This window comes from Aethalodelphis obliquidens, unplaced genomic scaffold, assembly GCF_003676395.1.
Source record: "Aethalodelphis obliquidens isolate GAN/ISIS:26980383/991018 unplaced genomic scaffold, ASM367639v1 scaffold8, whole genome shotgun sequence".
Classification (NCBI taxonomy): domain Eukaryota; kingdom Metazoa; phylum Chordata; class Mammalia; order Artiodactyla; family Delphinidae; genus Aethalodelphis; species Aethalodelphis obliquidens.
In genome coordinates this window covers 61575651-61594690 of record NW_020837952.1, presented here as the reverse complement: position 1 = coordinate 61594690, position 19040 = coordinate 61575651, and the positions used below count along the sequence as shown (strand labels likewise).

Below are 19040 nucleotides of genomic sequence, written 5' to 3'. Positions count from 1 at the left end.
GGGGGGGGGGGGGAGGGGGAGCTCCTGTTTCTGACATCAGGTATTCCTGCCCCTCAGAGGAGCACAGCACTGTGCTGCTCCCCCCCCACATTGGACCACAGGGTCTCCCCAGCCACCCCTTCCCACCCCCTCCCACCTTACAGTTGAGGGTGTGGCCTTCTGGACAGGCTCCTCCCCCCAGGCTGTCCCCCTGCAGCTCAGCTAACCAGAACCCCACAACCTGGCCCCACCCCGAGCAGCCTGAATCCAGCCTCAGCAAAGCACAGCAAATCAGACCCAAACCAGCATTTCATCTTAAGAAAGGGGGGCAGGGGGGGGGAGGGCTTCCCTGGTGGTGCAGTGGTTAAGAATCCACCTGCCAACGCAGGGGACACAGGTTCAAGCCCTGGTCTGGGAAGATCCCACATGTCGTGAGGCAGCTAAGCCTGTGAGCCACAACTACTGAGCCTGCACTCTACAGCCCGCGAGCCATAACTACTGAGCTCACATGCCACAACTACTGAGCCCATGCACCTAGAGCCTGTGCTCCACAAGAGAAGCCACCGGAATGAGAAGCCCGCGCACTGCAAAGAAGAGTAGCCCCCGCTCACTGCAACTAGGGAAAGCCCGCGCACAGCAACAAAGACCCAATGCAGCCCAAAATAAATAAATTAAATAAATAATTTTTTTTAAAAAAAAGGATAGGGGAGGGACACTTAACAGGGTCTCCTGTCAGGATGCACTGCAAACAAGGTTCTCTTCCTTGTCTGATGAGAATCGTCAGGCAACAAAAACCAATGGGCAAGATACAGACCCCCCACGCCCACGTCCCTAGTCCCCACTTACCAGAGCAGAAGAGAACCAAGCATCTCGCTAGAACTTTCATCCAAGTCCGACCATAAAAACAGTCACTGCCAAACCCTTAATGAACTAAAAACCATAACTCATGAGAACGTACCACGTTCCACTGCACCAGAAAAACAAGCTGTGAAAGCTGATAAAATGGATAAAAACCTACATTTCATATAAACTTGCCCTGAGAACCATAACCTGCAAATAAAGCTGGACTTGTCTTCGTCCTCATTAAAACCCTGCCAGGAACCACCTGAAACCCCGAGAGCTCACTCAGTGGGCTTCCTCCAGACGGAAGCCAGGGCCCAGCTCAGCGCACCACCCCACTCCCACACGCGGCAGAGGCTCCAGAGCACCTCTCTTTGGGAAAACCCAACATCCCACGGAAACAAACCCTCACAGAGCTCTGCCTGCGCAGGTCTCCTGCCAGGATCAGCACGCCAAGAGCATCAAAGGAACCCTCTCCGTCTGCGCGCCTGCTGGAGCCCCTCCTGGTCCACAGCCAAGGGGCCCCAGGGTCTGGCCCTGGATTCCCAGGGGAGGGCAGGACCCTTCGAAAGCAGGTGTGCAGACCTGGCGTAACCAGATAAACAGGTTGGCAACACTGAGAAGGGTGGTTTCCAGTCCCACCCCAGGGAGGTAGCTGAGCCCATCCTGCAGCATCAGGAGGCCTCAGTGACAGTGGAAAGGGCCCGGAGATGACAAAGCAACGCCGCCCATGGGGCCCAACCTCCCAACTCCAAAAGGGAACGAAATCCCATCAACTGGTTCAGCGGAGAAGTGAGGGAGAACCCGGAAGTCCCTGCCAAGCACCACCCCCACGGCCCCGAAGGCCCGGCTGCACCCCCAACGGAGAGGGGGAGGCTCCCTCAGTTACCACACACGTGCTGTGGCAGGTGGCCCATGACCCTTTAGGAAAGGCCGCCCTGACGTCCGTCACCCCATCACACTCACTCCTGTGCAAGCGGCAGCTCTGGCCTCATCACCCGATGTAACAGGTAAGACTCCGAGCCCGTGTCTCTTCCTGGGGAGCTGGGCCGGGCACCCGGGGGCCTCCTGGCCAGGCCAGGGAGAAGTAGCAGAGGGGAAACTGCAGCTACCCGGCCCCCGACCTCCCCTCGGAGCGCTGGACCTGCGCACACAGGATCCCCACCAACTCCACAAAGGGCCTTTCCCTCGAGTCCATCCACCTGGGACTTCGGCTGGGCACAAAGGGCGCGGGAGTGGCCGAGGCCTTCCCAGCTGGGAGGCCCCAGGCTATCCCCTCCTCCCCTCCCCCGCCACGAGCTCGGGCAGAGGATTTAATGGCTGCTGGCTGTGGGCAAGTGGCCAATCACCCCTCACCCCCGTCGGGCAGGGCAGCGCCTGCCTGGGCAGTGCGGGCTGGGGGTTCTCTCTGCACAGGGGCAGGGGACCCCCCATGGCACAGGGGACAGTCAGCCAGAAGAGCTGCTCCCCTGGCGACTGCCTGGGTGGCTCGGGCTGGGGGGTGGACACAGGGAGGGGGCGGGGGGCGGAGGCGGGAAGAGGGGCCTCCATGGCCGTGCCAGCGGCTGAGCCTCCTGACGGGAGTTGGTTTTCCTCTCAGGTTCCCCACTCTGGGACCCCGGCGCCTCCACCAGACCCGGATCGCCCTGGGCATCACCTCCCTTCCCAGAAAGGCAGGCAGCACCGACCGGCCCCGCCGCAAGATGAGCATCAGTGGTGGGAAACCCTTCACTAAAGGCAGAACCACAGCCCGGGACACCGGAGTCAGAAGAGACACACATCCCCCCCAAAGCAACCACATGAAAGCCCTGTCCCAGTGGCCGGTCCCCCAGATCACCACTCACGCTGTCCTGGAACCCCCTTTGCCTCGTCCTGCACCTTCCCTGACACTTGCAAACGTGCCCTCTGCACCTGCCGCCTCAGTCCCCAGGTGCAGGCAACACACCTGCGTGGGCACCTCTGGGCTGAAGGGCACATCCCTCTGCGCTTGCTTTGTGGCCCCACCGGGCGGGGGCGAGGACGCGCTTCCCTGGAAGCTTTGCCTCTTGACGGCCCCTCAGGCCCCCGTGACACCCCAACGAGGCCAGGTGTGCAGGGCCCACAACCTTCCCCTCCTCTCCCAGGACCAGGGCAGCCCCAGCCTCTACCACCAGCCCTGACCTCCTCCCCAGGCCATTTCTACACCTGAAACCTCTGGAAACACCTGCCCTCCCTGGGCTGATCCCCAGAGGTTCCTTACCACCCCCAGGGAGGCTCTACCTCCAAGAGGCTGGGAGCCTCCCCACTCACACACCCCCGCCACTCTCTTCTGGCTGCTTCTGGCCTCTCCCCTACCCCCCACACATGCCTGAACACACCTGGCCCCTCGTGTGCTTCCATACCTGCTCTGGCCTTCAATGCTCTTTAATATCATCATCCCACCTGCTCTGCCCAGACCATGTCCACCAGTCCTTCAAGATTCAATCAGAAGGAGAGGGCAGGGAGCAGGACCCTCCAGGGACCAGTCAGACCCCAGGGATGAAGCAGCAGTACTGAGACAGCGGGCTGTCGGCCCGAGGAAGGCACATGAGGAAACGAGGGAGCTGGAGCTGGTGATCATGGGCACGGAGGCTAGGGGCGCACAGCTGAGATCTTGGGCTCAGTGACGGGGGTGATAGGCAAGGCCCCAGCTTGTGCTTCGGAGGTGAACTCGAGGGTGCCTGTTACATTAAAAATAACTAAACAGGACTTCCCTGGTGGCACAGTGGTTAAGAATCCACCTGCCAACGCAGGGGACACGGGTTTGAACCCTGGTCCGGGAAGATCCCACATGCCGCAGAGCGACTAAGCCCATGCGCCACAACTACTGAGCCTGCGCTCTAGAGCCTGCGAGCCACAACTACCGAGCCCGCGTGTCCCAACTACTGAAGCCCACGTGCCTAGAGCCTGTGCTCCACAAGAGAAGCCACCGCGATGAGAAGCCCGTGCACCGCAACAAAGAGTAGCCCCCGCTCGCCACAACTAGAGAAAGCCCGTGCGCAGCAACAAAGACCCAACGCAGCCATAAATAAATAAATAATTTTTAAAAAAAAAAATAAGTAACTAAACAGAAAAGAGGCGCCTGCAGGACCAGTGAAGGCTGCACACCATGACCCAAGGACTATGGCTTCTCCAATTCGTTGCACCTGAGGTCCAAAAATATGAAAAAAACAAGATTCAGCCCGTAAGTCTCCCCTTAAAAGTCTGCTCCAAGCCCATATATGCTGCTCCGGAAACTCGGCCACGTAGGGCGGCGCCAGCCCCACATCTGCCTCCCCGCCCAGGGACGTTCCTCTACGGGGCACTGCTGGCGTCTAGCAACCTGCCCTCCGCACGCGGCGGCCCAGCAGCTAAGAAGCCCCAAGAACATCTGCTTAATGGACAAGGGCCCCAGATCCCCCCTCTGCATCCGACTGAAGGCCTTGCGCGAAGAGCGCACACAGCCGGGCGCACCTGGGGTGGAGCTTCTGGCTGAACCCGAGGTTGAGGGGAGAGAGCTGGCAGGTGGGAACCCAGCCACGGCTCCCCCGCCTCAAGTCAGAACTCATGGGGACGCTTCAAACATCTGTTCCAAAAGACTGACCTTCTGCTCTTGGTGAAGGGAAAGGGTCTGCAAATCAGTCAACAAGGTTTCCAGGTTTCTTCGGCAGAAACAGTATTTTCAAGCATTTGAGAACAGTGAAGACAAAGTCAATTCCTTCATGTTTTTTGTCCCGATGATTTCTTTTTTAAAAGCCTTCATGGAGAGAGTTCTAATTTAGGTTATGTTGGTGCACAAAAATAACCCCAGAGTAGGGTTTATATCTTCTAATTATACAGAATTTAGGACAAAATATTCGTGCAAGTGATTCTGAAACACTTGATAAATAGGTCATAATAGGCCCTCTTTATTGCCAAGAGGTTTTTTTTTTTGTTTTTTTTTTTTCGGTACGCGGGCCTCTCACTGTCGTGGCCTCTCCCGTTGCGGGGCACAGGCTCCGGACGCGCAGGCTCAGCGGCCATGGCTCATGGGCCCAGCCACTCCGCGGCACATGGGATCGTCCCGGACCGGGGCACGAACCCGCGTCCCCGCATCAGCAGGCGGACTCTCAACCACTGCACCACCAGGGAAGCCCTTATTGCCAAGAGTTTTAAACTTAGCCCAGCAGGGCCAGCCTCTATATGCAGAACCAGCGACAGGCAACAGGCAGGAGGCCGGCAGCACCCTCCGTGGTGCCGGCCACATCCTGGGAGAGCGGGTTTATAAAAGCCAGTGGAGGGCTGGTCCCCATAAACAGAAGCGGTGGAATGCAAAGACTCTCAGGATGGAAAGCTGCTTTGAACTCGAGTCTCCTGCTGCTGTAGGACGATGCAGCTCCTCCCTGGTCCGATCCGATCCAAGCGAAGAGCGAAAACACTCAGGAGAGAAACAGAACCCAGCCCGCCCCCCGCTGGGAGTGACCCACTTAGCGTGAGGCTGGGGCTCTGCATCCTCACTACCACGCGGTGCAAACACTCGCTTCACTATTTTTAATCATACAATTAAGCGGTCAGCTATCAAAGATACACACCTGCGAAACTTAAAAGGAGATGGACGGTCAACTCAAGTCGGGGGGGGCGGGGGAGGAGTGGCGCTGGGCCTCAGGGGACGGGCATCAGCGGGCTTCCCTCAAACACGCTCCGATGCCTTAGGCCAAGCGCTGGGCACCACGGGAACGAGTGAGACGGTCCCTGTCGGCCCTCATGGAGCCCACGGTTACACTGTCCGGTCGATGCCAACGGGCCCTCCCCATCCCTCCATGGCCATGGCTAACTGTCGGCTGCAGGGGCGGGTGGGGGGAGGGAACTCGGGACTTGTGGGGGACCTAACCAGGGACGTCAGCCTGGGCCCTGCTTAGCTTTGGAAAACGTGGAGTCAAACCACAGTCCATTTGCTGATGCAGCAGCAGTTAAGTCCTGAATCGGAGAACGCACGAGGAAGAGGGATTTCACGGCCACGTTGGCCCTGGATGAGGGAGGACATGCCAGGGAAGCAGTCACCTGCCCAGGCCCGTCAGCTCCGGGCACCCAGCTCCCGTTCCAGGCCCCTGCCTTCTCCAGCCGCTTTTCTAAACTGGAAGCCTCGCGGGACTTCCCCAGTGACCCAATGGTTAAGACTCCGAGCTTCCACTGCAGGGGGCATGGGTTCGATCCCTGGTCGGGGAACTAAGATCCCAAGTGCCACGCGCAGTGCAGCCAAAAACTAAAAAAATATAAATAAAAAAATAAACCGGAAGCCTCACCATCATCCTCGGCTGTCCTCACACAGACGCTGCGGGTGCGCCCTTCCAACCTCTCCCGCCCCTGCCCCCAGGATCCAGGCCTCTCCCCCGCAGCTGGCCCGCGCTTGTTTCTCCCTCCCCTCCCCCATCAAGCTGCCTAAGCCAGGCCAGTCCTGAGCAATAGCTGACGCCCACCGACCGGCATCCCACCGACCGGCATCCGCATCGGCAACCCCGGGCCTGGGTCACATACACAGTGACAGTGATGTCCCAGCCCCCCAGGGTCACCTCCCCTGGGGGTTAAGGAGTCCCCCACCCCCCCAGCGGCCTTCTCAGCTCTCCGGAGGTGCCCTGCAGCTGCTGGAGAGACACACATGGCAGACAGAAAGGCATGGGACAGGCCTCCCAAGACAGGGTGGGGGATGGTCCCTGTGCCCCGAGAGCTGCGCGAGCCAGTCCCCTGCTCAGTCCCGCCTGCCTTGGGAAGGAACCAAGGGCCCGAGGCCTTGCAGGCCACCAAGGGCGGTGGAGACACCTCAAGGCCCTGCTGACTGCCAGTGGCTCAGCTACCCAGGCCACAGTAGGTGGGTGACAGTGACCTTTGGAATCACCCAGCCTCACTGGCCCAGGCCTGCCCTCAAGGGGCTCAGGGCCTAGTGCGGGAGACCCATCCCCACACATTACATGCCAGGCGGCGGGGCCGGGTAAGGGGCTCAGGGGGTCTGGCATGTGCAACCGTAGAATCCGGGTGTTGAGAACAGCCTCCCTGAGGGGTGCGGGAGGTGGTGAGGCCCTCGGGCACACACATGGAGGGGGTGGGCCACCCAGAGCCCTGAGGAGTGGGCCTGGCACAGAGGGTTAAGGGGCCACGTGAGGCCCACAGGTGCGTATCAGGGACGACAGCTCTGACCTCTGAAAACACTTAAATAAACCCAACGAGAGGGCAGGTGGGCCATGGACAAGGGTGTGGGCCCTGCAAGCAGCGAGCTGCCAGCCACTTACTTACTGGGTCCCCCCACCCCCCGACTCCCACTTGCTCACCTGCAAAGTGGGGACAAGGTGGCCCTTTCCGGGGTGGCAGCCACCCACATACATCCCCTGGCGCCCAGACGTGTCTAGATACCAGCAACTGGGCTCATCCTCTCCCAGGGGCATCCTCAGACAGCCCTCCCATGTCCCCCAACCAGCCCAGGCCCACCACACTGTCCCTGTGGGCCACGTGAGGCAGGGTCCCCGGCATCCAGGGCTTACCTCCCTTCCCCATCCCGGGCGCATCTCAAGATGGCCAATTCTCCGAACGCAGAGGCGGCCACATCGGGTGGGAGGCCGTTCCAAAGCTTAGACAGTGGCTGGCAAGAGGCCAGGTCTCCTTTTCCTGCTTCCAGCCCGCCCGCCCGCAGACAGCAGCACAAACCCCAGCCTGCTGAGAACCTGTCCGGCCGGCCTCTCACCAAGGCAGACAGAGCGGGACCTCAACCTCCCTTCCTGGCGCTGCCAGCACGCCTTCCCCCAGGTGTCCTGCTAGGTCATGAGGATTCCCAGCCCTGCTCCCTCCCCCACTCCCTCCTTCCGCCCTCCCCACCTGCCAGCAGATGAGGGTCGCAGGGGCTTGTGTCCCGGGGGCCCACCCACCCTGGGAGTCACAATCCTAGATGTCCAGCTTAGAATGTGACAGCCCACCGCCTTGCCCCAGGCCCTCCCAGGAGGGACACAGGCTGCCAGGGCGGGAGCAGCGGGGACAGGCTGGCTCCTCCAGCCCTGCCTCCCCTCCTGTCTATGGGCCAGCAGCTCCGCCGCCCTCCCGCCCTCGTGCCCAGGGCTCTCTGCCTGCTGACTCATATTTCACTTCCTCTCCCCCAAATGTGCTCGGCAGCAGAGAAGTCACACATCTGCAGCCTCCACCGCGGGGCAGGCTGGGCGCTAAGGAGGATGACCGCCAGTGACCCTCACTCCTTTAAATTCTATTCCAGGTCCAGCTTCCTTGGGTCCCCGTTGCCACCCCTCCCCTCCAGACCTGCCCGCCCCCCCCCCCCACCGCCCTCCACTCTTAGGAGCTGACATATCCATCCACACATCCCCCGGCTTTCTTAAGCAGTGGCTGTGGAACAAAACACCGCCTTTCCTCCTAATCCAGGACGGGCTCGCCCAACAGGACAGGGCCGGGCAGGGCCTGGGGGCACGCCACCGCTGACCACCCTCCGCAGGCAGCATCGGCCACAGGTCCTCAGGGAGGCCTCCTGTCCAGCCCACCTGTCTCGTTCCTGACCTTCCTCTCTGGATGGACTAGGGAAAGGGCTGCGGACACCAGTCCCTGGACATCTGACCTGGACGCTGAAGCCAGCAAACAACCCCAAGGACGTGCCCGGGGGGTCTGGGAGGAGCGCACAGCAAGGCTCAGCCTGCAGAGACAAGGGGCAGCGTCACTTGGGGCAGCTCCGCCTCTGGAACACGGCACCTGCGAGGTGATTCACACACCTCGCTGGCTTCTCAGCAGTGGCCGGAAGATGAGACGCGACCGTCAGCGTGTGGACTGTGTGGCCACCCCGTGGGCAGGGTGTTATGATCCGGTTCTTCTAAGAGGGAGATTCTGGTGATACTGAGGGTTTGTGTGTTTTCTCAACGACTCAAGTTGCTTCGGAGTTTTAGACGCCAAACTCCCGCCGGAGGCCACCACTGACACGCATCTTCCTGGCTCTGCCCCGCCGGAAGCCGTCTAGACCGCGGCACTCCCCACTCCCTGCCCCCCGGGCCATCACTGGTCAGACGGGGCTCAGCCCAGCAGTGCAGCACGGCCACCCGCACCATAGAGACCCTGCCCCGGATGGCGACCCCCGTCACCCCGAAGCTCTGCAACCAGAGACGGGGAAACTCGTCTCCAGGCAAGCACCTCCCAGCAGCCGTCTGCGGCCGTCACGGGGACCCAGCAGACCCTCAAATATCAGCCCAGAAAGCAGGAGGGATGGCTGTGGCACAGCAAGGACCTGGGGTGGGGAGCACCCAGTGGGGGGGGGGGGGTCAGGGCGCACAAGGAGACCCGGCCGGCAGGTGGCCTCCAACAGGGCAGGTGAGCCTCACTCCCAGGAAGGCCCGCCCACCCCCACCCCCGCTTCCTTGGGGCTCCCCTCACAGGACCAGGGGAGACGGGGTACCACCTCGGTGAGGCCCCAGCCCCACAGCAGGGAGATGAGGGCTTTCAGGATGCCCGGCCAAAAGCCTGAGCTGGGGCAGGACAGCCACGTGTCCCATGGCCCCCCCAGCGCAGCCCAGAGCCCAGTCCTGCCCCAGAAGAGGTGGGCCACACTCCAGCTGGGCCTCCAGGAGTCCTGGACAGGAGATGACCTTTGATAAACTGAGCCCACGCCAGCCCCAGCCGGTCCCAGGGAGGGCGGCATGGTGACCCACACGTGTAGACAGTACCGTGTGAACAGAACCTCCCCATGAGTGTAGACGGCACAGTGTACACGGCACCTCCTCACAGGCACAGAGGCGGTGTGGTCAGCATGGCAGCTCCCGCCGCTGCTCCGTCACCTGTGGGCCACTCAAAGCGACAGCCATCGTGGGTGCCACCCTCAGAAACCCGGAACCTGGCCCACGACACACGGCACACGGGAACCCAGGCGCTGGACCAGCCGCTGAGGCCCAGCCGGTGTCCCGTCCACTGACCCTCCCCTCCATCTTATCTCAAAAGGGCAGGAGCACGAAGGGACAACCGCGGTTCCAGGCGTCTTCCAAGCCCGCCCAGGTGGCCGCCGCTTTCCTCTGAAGCACAAACCCCGCAAAGCCCTGCCCGTGGCTGCTCTCAGGTCTCCTCGGCCCTGGGTCCAGGGTGCCCGCCCCTGCCCACCAACTCGGCCCTAAAACGGTGGGCACCTTGCTGCCTCTCCCTGTCCCACCTGCTCTGAAGCCTCCAGCTGAAGCCCTCCCCCTGCCAGACCCCACACACATGCGGACGGAAACGGGAGCCGGCATGGGGCCCCGAGTGAACCAGAGCAGAAGTCGCCCAGTTCTCTCCTTTCCAGAAAGGAGCCCGGCCTCCGGCCTCCAGCCCTGCTCCAAAGAACCATGGTCGGAGCTGCCCCTCCCCTCTGCAGTTCCAAGGAGGTCAGGGAACTCACGGGCCAGGATCTGAGTCAAAGGTGCGTCTGAGCTCCAAAGGGTCCCGCCGGCAGCCCTCCTCCTCTTGCCGCCGAGGCTGGGCCTCCAGGGTGTGTTCAAAGCCAGCCCCGCTTTCAAATTTCGAAGGGATGCCATGTCTGTGCCCATCCCCACAGGCCTGGAGTGACCAGGCACAGCGAGGAGCCCCCCAGTTCTCTTCTTCTCTCCTTGCAGGTCACAGACCTTCTCAGGGAGGCGGCGGCCCCCCCCAGCCTCTGCAGGGCCCGTGCAGAGAACACCTATCAGCGCCCGTCCCAACAGCACAGCAAGAACCCAGGGGAGTAAGGAGCCACACAGGCACACAGCACTCTGGCCCATGAAGCCACTTCCCAGGGGGCGGGGGTAACAGTCTGATCCTACTCTGCAGCTACACTGGAACTGAACGATCAAGTAAACGATGGCAAATGGGGGAAGCCCAGTTTCCCACTGCTGGAATGGAAACCGATCAGCGAGGGGCGCAGTACAGACTATAGGTTATATAGTCACCCTGTATATAGTTATATAGTCACCCTGTATATAGTTATATACAGGTTACATACACACGGTAAGGACCATAGGTTATATCACTAGGATGAACTCACATCTCACTTGATATATTAATGTATTAACACAGACGGTTACACACAGAAGTACTTACAGACGTGTGCGCATCCACAGTGTGCATTTCTGCTCTGCCAGCAGAGAGGGCCCAGAGCAATGAGACCCCAGCAGCCACGAGCACACCCAGCGCCCAGATCTTGGTTTCTAAAACCATACTCCAGTAAAAGGACCCAGGCTCCTGGGAGAACTGGCTGATTCTAGGGCTGGGAGCACCCACAGTGCCAGGAAGTGAGGATGCGTCCACATCACCCCACGTGATAGGGGCACGTCAACTGAACTCAGGAACCACCTGAACGAGCTCCCAGCGGCCAAGGCTGGAACAGTCTGACCAACAGAATGAGGAAAGTGGAACTGCACCGTAACTCAAGGTATAAAATAAGGAGGCGTGAATCCATACTGACGTAAAAAATGATTGAATAAACTGAGAAATGGGGGAGACGAGGCAAGTCTCCCATTCAGAAGATTCCAAATTGTTTATAGGCACTCCACCCTCAAACCCCTTACGTGTGGGCTGCACATCCTGACCTCCTTCCAAGGAGGACAGCACAGACAGACGGAAAAGAGTAAGTTTACATCAGCCAGATGACCTAGGCTGACATCACAGGGATCAGTGCCCTGAGGGGATGGGATGAGGGCTCTTCACCTCTGTGACCTTCCTCCCAAAATCCACCACCCCAGTCTAACCCGGAGAGAAACATCCGAATTCCAGCAGGGCGTTTCCAACTGTCCAAACTCCAGTGGAGAGCGATCTACAATGTCCCTAATACTCCTCAAGACTGTCAAGTCATCAAGAATAAGAAAAGCCTGAGAAACTGTCCCAGCCCAGAGGAGCCAAAGGAGACATGACAACTGAATGTAGTACGGTGTCCTGGGGTAGAAAAAAGACATTAGGTGAAAACTAAGGGAATCTGAATAAACTGCAGACTTCAGTTAATAATTATCAATATTGGGCTTCCCTGGTGGTGCAGTGGTTGAGAGTCCGCCTGCCGATGCAGGGGACACGGGTTCGTGCCCTGGTCCGGGAGGATCCCACGTGCTGCGGAGCGGCTGGGCCCGTGAGCCATGACCGCTGAGCCTGCGCGTCCTGAGCCTGTGCTCCGCAGCGGGAGAGGCCACAACAGCGAGAGGCCCGCGTACCGCAAAAAAAAAAAAAAAAAAATCAATATTGGTCCATTAATTAATTATAACAACGTTCCACACTAAAGTAAAATTGTAATAATAAGAGAAACCATGGGGAGGGACAGATATATGAGAATTCTGTGTTTTCTTTGTAATGTTTCTATAAGTCTACAACTGTCCTAAAAACTACAGTCTATTATTAGGGAAAAAAAAGAAGGAAAACAAAACCAAAAACCCAGCCTGCCACCCAGTGTGGGGCGTGGTGGGCAGGTAAGGCAGAGGTGGGGCCGGCAGGGCTCAGCTCACTCCGCAGCTCTGCCTGAACGTCCAGGATACCCAGAGCCAGACCCGGGCCTGCCCTTGAGGTGATCCAGAGGACATGGACAGTACAGTTTCAAGGATAATCAAGGAAGAGAAATAGTGGGGCAGCCAGTAAGAGAGCCCATGGGACTCAATGCCTCACAAACACGCCACCCCCGCCATCTGCAACCACTCACCCCCCGACACTGTCTCCAACGAGGCCAGCCAGGAATCAGATGAAAAGCGGGGCCCCTGCTCTCCAGAAGCTCAGAAGGCAGGCAGGTAAACAGAGGATCACACAGGATGATAGGCACAAGGGCCCTAACCCTGGGGGCATGGGAAGGCTAGGAGGGCTTCCTGGAGGAGGTGACTTGAGTGCAGCTCACATAAATGGTAAGTGTGCCAAAGGCCACTGAAAATGAGTCATATGAAATGGCTCATGGTGCCGGCACAGAGTTCTCAGACAGCCATAGCGACAGAAGGGGCCGCTACGAACTCTGACCCCGGGTGCCAGGTGATGCAAGGCGAGCTTCCCAAGACTGGTGAGAAAGGTCGTCCAGGGTCACCTCGTGCTGGGGAAGAGGGGCCACACTTCAGGAGAGGCACCAAGCACAACTCTGTCACTACACGCTGCCACACGGTTGAAAATGCGTCCCGCTAAGTGATGGAAAGCAGGGCCAAACCTCCACAGAGCATACGATTCCCCTGATACGAAATGTCCAGGGCAGGCAAATCCATGGAGACAGAAAGCAGATTAGCGGTTGCCAGGGGCTAGAGGGAAAGAGAATGAGTGATGGCTAACGGGGGTGATGAAAACGCTCTAAAATTAGATTGTGGGGAAGGCTGCACAATTCTGTGGACATGCTAAAAGTCGGTGAATGGCACTCTCCCTGGCTGGATTGCATGGTATGCGAACTGTGCCTCGATAACGATGTTTTAAAAACAAACGCACACCTCTCTCACTGCCCAGGCCTGCCCCCGCCTTTGGGGAGCCTGGCCCCGCCCCTCCCCCAGCCCCCAGCTTAGCTCAGCTGCAGGTGGGCTGACCCCAGCCAGGCCCCCAGGACCCAAAGCTGCTGGTCCCTGGAGGCCAGGCTGCAGAGTGGCCCCCGAGGGCAGAGCAGGGAGCGCCTCCCTCATCCCTGCTCTGGGCTGCTCAGGACCAGAACAAGAGGGAGAGAGCTGCTGCCTCCAGGGAGGACAACTGCTGTGGGGGGCGGGGGGGCAGGTGAGGGGGGACTTCTATAAACCGGGTGCTGGGGGAGGCCTCCCCAGCAAGGGGGATGGAGCAGAGACGTGCCTGACACAAAGGTCTGCCATCCCTGGTACAGCCCTGCAGGCAGCACCTGCCGGGGGAGGGGGGGGAGGCAGGGCCTCTCTGACCTGGGAGGGGGGCACAGGCTGGGCTCAGGTGTGCCCCACCGCACTCCATGCTGGCGGGCTGGGGAGGGCCTCATGTGCCATGTACCCCCTGCCCACAGGGAAGGACTAGAGGCGGCAGCCCTCTTCACCGATGCTGGGGACCTGACCACAAGAGGGTTGAGCAGTTTCCCTGGGGGTCCCCGGGCCACGGCAGCCCTCCATGGCGCCAGCACACCTAGTTCTCCCACCACAGCTGAGCTGGGTTTGGCGGCACAGGGGGGCTCTGGGTAGGGCAACCCATCACCACCCCCCCACCCCGGTTCCCAAGGGACAGAGCAGTGGGGGCTTTCTGAGCGCCCTCACTTCACAGAGCGAGCGGTGCCCGGTGTCAGGGTGTCAGGTGTCTCTCTCCCCAGGTGTGGACTGAGCTTCTGGGAGAGGCAGAGCCCTCACCCCCGACAACAGCCAGGGCCGCTCCATCCAACACCAGCCAGTGCTGGGGCGCACTGGCCCCCTTCACCACGACTCTCTTCCTGGGGGGAAGCTGCAATGGTTGGGCCTCCCCACCCAGGGCCTTCCTGGGGGAGGCAGTGCAGACACGGCCAGCTCGAGCCAGGGCCAGCTCTCAGGCCTCTGGCTTCTATATTCCACACCAAGACCCTTGTTTCCCGGTGACCAAACGGAGGCCCAGAGGAGTTAAGCATCTTGCCCAAGAACACACAGCGACAGACCAAGAGTTTTCTCCACTTAATCCCCCTGCATACAGCACCCAGCTTAGGAACAGATACCCAGCTCTGCCACTCACCAGCCTGTGGCCTCTGGGAAGTTACTTAACCTCTCTGTGCCGACGGAGCTAATAATAGCACTGACCTCCAGCTGTTACGAAAATCAATCATATAAAGTGCGTGGAATGCCATCAGGCCCAGCGTAAGAGACGCTCTTGCTATAAGCACACGTTTGATGGCAAAGAGACTTCTCATCATGAGTGTAAATTTACTTCCTCTGTTTCTTATACAAACCCCCAGAAATTCAACTGATTATCAGGGAGGCAGTGAGGTTAAGAGCACAGCCTTTGTTGCCAAACAACCCGAGTTCCGATCCCAGCTCTGCTACTTAACTAACTGGGGACTGAGGCCAGCCGCCTGCCTCTCTGGGTCTGTTTCTGCCTCTGCGGGACGCGTGAAGGTGGAGGTTGTGAGGACCACGAGGGCCAACGCCTGAAAGACACTTAGCACCGCGCCTGACACTATACTGAGTGATTTCTACTATTAATTTCTTTTTTCCTTTGGACAGGCCAGTCCTTCCTGTCTGCCAGTGTAACCACAGGAGGCTTTAATCACAGGGCTTAAACATCATCACAACCCTGGTTATAACTCAAATGCCAAGTGATCTTAATAACCTTTAGATGACGAGCGTCATTAATGGTGAATTACAGTCCAAAGTCTCTGCCCGACTCCCCCGTACAGGCCACACGCAGACCCCAAAGGCTCAAGGAACACAGTTTTCTCTAATTAGGGAAACCCTCACTTTCTTGCTCCATCTCAATCAGTAAGAGAAGTCGGACGACCTGCCTTTAAGTTCTCAAGTTAACCAATTGCCTTTCTCCGTCAGCGGCCAGCTCCAAGCAGGTGGCCCGGCAGCCCCTCAGGCAGGGCTGGCTGGCTGTGCCTCATACACTCTATCTCCGCAAAATACTCGTCACCGTCAAGGACGCAGGCCCCCTCCTCGTCCCCAGCCAGCAACTGAACTCTCAGCCCCTTCACAAAGGGTGTTTTCTAGATTCTGCCCAGGATAAAGACCCAATGAGAGCCCCCATTGCCACACCACCCCAAAGCCAGGGAAAAATCAGACCTAACCCCCTTGCAGTGCCTAAGGGCCCCCCAGCTGGCTTTCCAGTCCCAAGCAAAGGCCTTCCTGAGTGCCACCTGGGTGGTCACACGAGCACGTCTGGGCTGGTAAACAAACAGAAGCTGCTCCCCTGGCAAGGGCATCCGTATTCCTATTACTCACTCTCAATGTCCACGTCTCATTACCCCCAATTCATTTTTAACTACTTTAAGGGGAGGGATGCTCTGCTACATACCCCAAGGCTGTCAGCAGCCTCCACAGGAAGCAGGGGTACTCGGCTTTCGACAAAGATGGTCTCCCTTCCTGCTGGCGACAGGAACAGCAGCCTTGTCCAAGCAGGCCACACAGCCACCACCAGTGTCTTCCGCCCCAGCTGGCACACGCCCTCCACTGACTGGAGCTCCTCAGACGCTCAGCAAGTCCCCAGCACGGCCACTAGGCAGGAGTCCTCCATCCTGACTACACAGGGGGCCAAACGCCAGAGGCCCACAAGAAGAAAAACCAGCCCAGGTCCCCGAGAGGGAGTGGCGCCCAGAAAGGAGGACCTGGCTGGAGCCACGCCACTCCACAACGGGAAGCCCACTCCTGCACAGAGCTCAGATACGACTGGCTTCAGGAGGCAAACTCCCAAACCGCGAAGCATGGGGAGCTGGAAGGGGTTCCCTAGGGCCCATGAGATGACAGTGTACCAGTGGTACAACCACTAACATGGGTCACACCATGGAAACATCAGGGGAGACCTTCGCTTCTCCGATTACATTGATTCCACGGAGATGCCGACTGCGCCTGGCACTGGTATCTCTGTCACATCTGTAACATCGCTCAGATACTCTGTTACAAACAGAAAACGCGCTTCAGGCTCGCAATCTCCCCTGGCAACTGCACCCTCACTGGAATCTAATAACACTTTGTTTTCATTGGGCCTGAACCACTATTCTATTCTCTTGTACAGCAGAAGTGGTGACTCAGGAAAAACGGGCCTGATTCTCCTCGTTTCTAGCTGGTGAAGGTGAGGCCCGGGGAGGGCAGGGGAAGCAGAGGTCACACGGAGCTGGCGACCATCGGGGGGGGTCCTGACACCCACTCTGGCTGGACAGATACGAGGAGCGCCTCACAGCCTGGCGGCTTGGAGAGACCACCAGGTTCTCCCTGCATGAAGGGCCCCTGCCCACCCAACTCAGTGGAAGACACAGACTAAGGCGGCCAGGGCCAAGCAAACCACACTTTGAGACCTTCCTGTTCAGTTTCCAGGAAATGCCTTTCCCGAGTGCAGGCAGGCAGACGGCAAAGGGACAGGCCCTGACCGTCCCCAGGCCGCACCTCTGGGACAGCCACACCCCATGAGCCAAGGCAGCCCACAGGAAAGAAGGGCAGAGAGGGGGTGGCGCCGTCTAGAGGCTTCAGGGAACCCTACCTCCTGGTCCCCAGGACCAAGCTGGCACCACCCCCCCCAAATAGGAGTCCAGCACTGGGCAGCCTGCAGGTTCAAGACCCCTGCCCATGATCACAGTGTTGCAGAAGGATCAACATCACAGCCAAGACAGAGGGAAGGACAGGCAGGCCAGGTCCCTTACCTGGGCCAGGCAGGGAGCTTTCAGAGGGGTTTGCAACAGGAAGGAGGGGCAGGTTTAATGAGGTCCCTGATCCGAGGGGTCCCAGCTAACATTGTGGGATGTGGTTCCACACCAGCAGGGGACAAGGGCAACAACTGGAGCACACTCACCCAGCCAGACTGTGCGTCCCCAGATGGGCCTGGGACACGTGGGGCAGAGTCAGGAAATCAACAGCCGCCAGGGGGCGAAGGGCACCGCTGGCCTCTCCAGGGTGTTCTGCTCTCTGCCCTAGGTGTGTCCCGTCGGGGAGGGGGGTGGGGGGGGGTCTGTATCACATCATCTAATCCTCTTGTCAGCCCCCCTCCCCGTTTACTGGTGGGGAAACTGAGGCATGAGACGGCTCAAGGCCTTCCTGCCCAAGGTCACCGAACAGATGTGTGACGGAGGCAAGGCTCCAAATTCCTCTCTGTAACTATTGCACAGCCCTGCCCCTGCCAGGCCCAGGCCTGAAACTACCCCTAGGGCTGCGCTGCGATGAGCGCTGGGGCTCAGAAGCCTCCATTTTTGTGGGGGGGAGATGCTCAGAACTCTGTCTTTTCTCCCCAGCCTTCACTAGGAAGACAAGAAGGGAAACCCATCCTGCAGAAGGTGTCGCCCAAACTGAATCCTCCCCGCCTCCGGAAATGCAGGGCTGGCAACAGCCCCAGGGTGGACTCAGCTTCCAGGGGTACCCCCTCAGGTCTATGGCCCTGGCCGGGGCCGCTGCTCCTACTGCCAGAGCCTCCCTGCCCAGACAGGTGCAGCAGCCCGCCCGGCTCCGACTCTCCTCCCTCCCCCGGTGGTAGGCCAGGCCTGGACGGGGGTGCAGGGCCTGCTCTGGGCAGGCGGGGGCCGCGGGCTGGGAGCTGCTGCACTACACCTCTCCTCCGTGCCTGCACGCGGGGCTGGGCCCCAGCAGAGCCCCACCAGCTAAAAGTCCCAAACAAAGGGAAAGGGGACAGGGCGAACGGAGGGGTGCGGGGAGGAGGACGAGCGCCCACAACTTTTTAGCGGGGTCGTCTCTGGGGTCACAGCGGCCGGCGTCTCCCTCCTCCTCTCCTGTCCCCAAGGAGTGAGTGGCGAAGACGACATTTGCCGAGCCCGCCCGTGCCCCAGCCTGGCCGCGGCGACCCCCGCCCTGCCCACCACCACCACCCCACCTCAGGCCCCGCGCCCACGGGACGTCCTCCTCTCCCTGGCCAGCCCAGCACAACGCGGGCCAGGAGACGCCGCGGCCGCGGCGCGCCCAGGCCAACGCGGGACCCGGGGGCGTGTATGCGGGGCGCGCCCGCGCGGGGCCCTGCTAGGAGGGCCGCTGGCTGCGGGCGCCGGGAGAGCGTGGACGAGCGCGCCGGGTCGCGGCTCGGCCGGCCCCCGTGGGGAGCCTGTCCGTGTGTCCGCCGAGGTCTGTGTGGGCGTCCGCACGCGCGCCGCTTACCCTGCGCGGAGACCGGGGCCACCTCTCATCCAACCGTCGCCTCGAAGCCCCCTTCGCCAGCCGCCCGGCCGCGCTGCACCTGCCGCCCGACCGGGAGCCGAGCGGCGCCGGGGAGCCCGGAGGAGGCGGCCCCGCGGGTCCCGGCCACGAGCGCGGAGTCGGAGGCGGCGGCGGCGCCAGGTCGCGCGCTCGCGTCCCGCTGCGCGAAATCTGCGCGCCCCCGGCCCGGCCTGCGCAGCCGCCGCCCCGCCCCGCGCGCGCTCCGCCCCGCCCAACGCCACGCCCCCTCACTGCCACGCCCAACGCCACGCCCCACGACCTGAGCTGGCAAGTCCCGCACCGCCCCGCCGCGCCTTAAAGGAGTCGCGCCCCTCCTTGCGCGGCATCGGGGCAGTCGGCCCACCCGGATGCGGCCCCCCGCGGGGGCTCGTCTGCCCTGGCGGATTCGCACGCGAGAGCGAGCTGGGTCACGCGGCACCACCTTTGTTTGGGTGGCCCACGTGCGCCCCCGCCACCTGCACCCACGCGCACGCGCGGCGCCTCCTCCGC

The 19040-nt window shown here is 60.5% G+C and overlaps 1 protein-coding gene and 1 long non-coding RNA gene across 7 annotated transcripts in view; both read right to left on the bottom strand.

Annotated features, from left to right (window-relative positions):
• GRAMD4 (GRAM domain containing 4) overlaps positions 1 to 18697 on the bottom strand; it is a 77246-nt gene extending 58549 nt beyond the window's left edge. The window contains exon 1 of one of the 6 annotated variants that reach the window (XM_027108012.1): positions 18492 to 18697. In XM_027108012.1, coding sequence (XP_026963813.1) covers positions 18492 to 18520 — 29 coding nt within the window. In that variant the 5' untranslated portion in view covers positions 18521 to 18697. Of the gene's footprint in view, positions 1 to 825; positions 1206 to 8401; positions 9092 to 18491 lie in introns of those variants that run through there. The other 5 variants (XM_027108019.1, XM_027108022.1, XM_027108018.1 and 2 more) reach the window with 5 other exon arrangements.
• LOC113621172 (uncharacterized) lies at positions 3887 to 4834 on the bottom strand. Its single transcript, XR_003433093.1, has 2 exons — positions 4421 to 4834; positions 3887 to 3983 (listed from the first exon to the last, which is right to left on the bottom strand). It is a non-coding gene; the product is annotated as an uncharacterized LOC113621172 (long non-coding RNA).
• Positions 18698 to 19040: the final 343 nt, after the last annotated feature.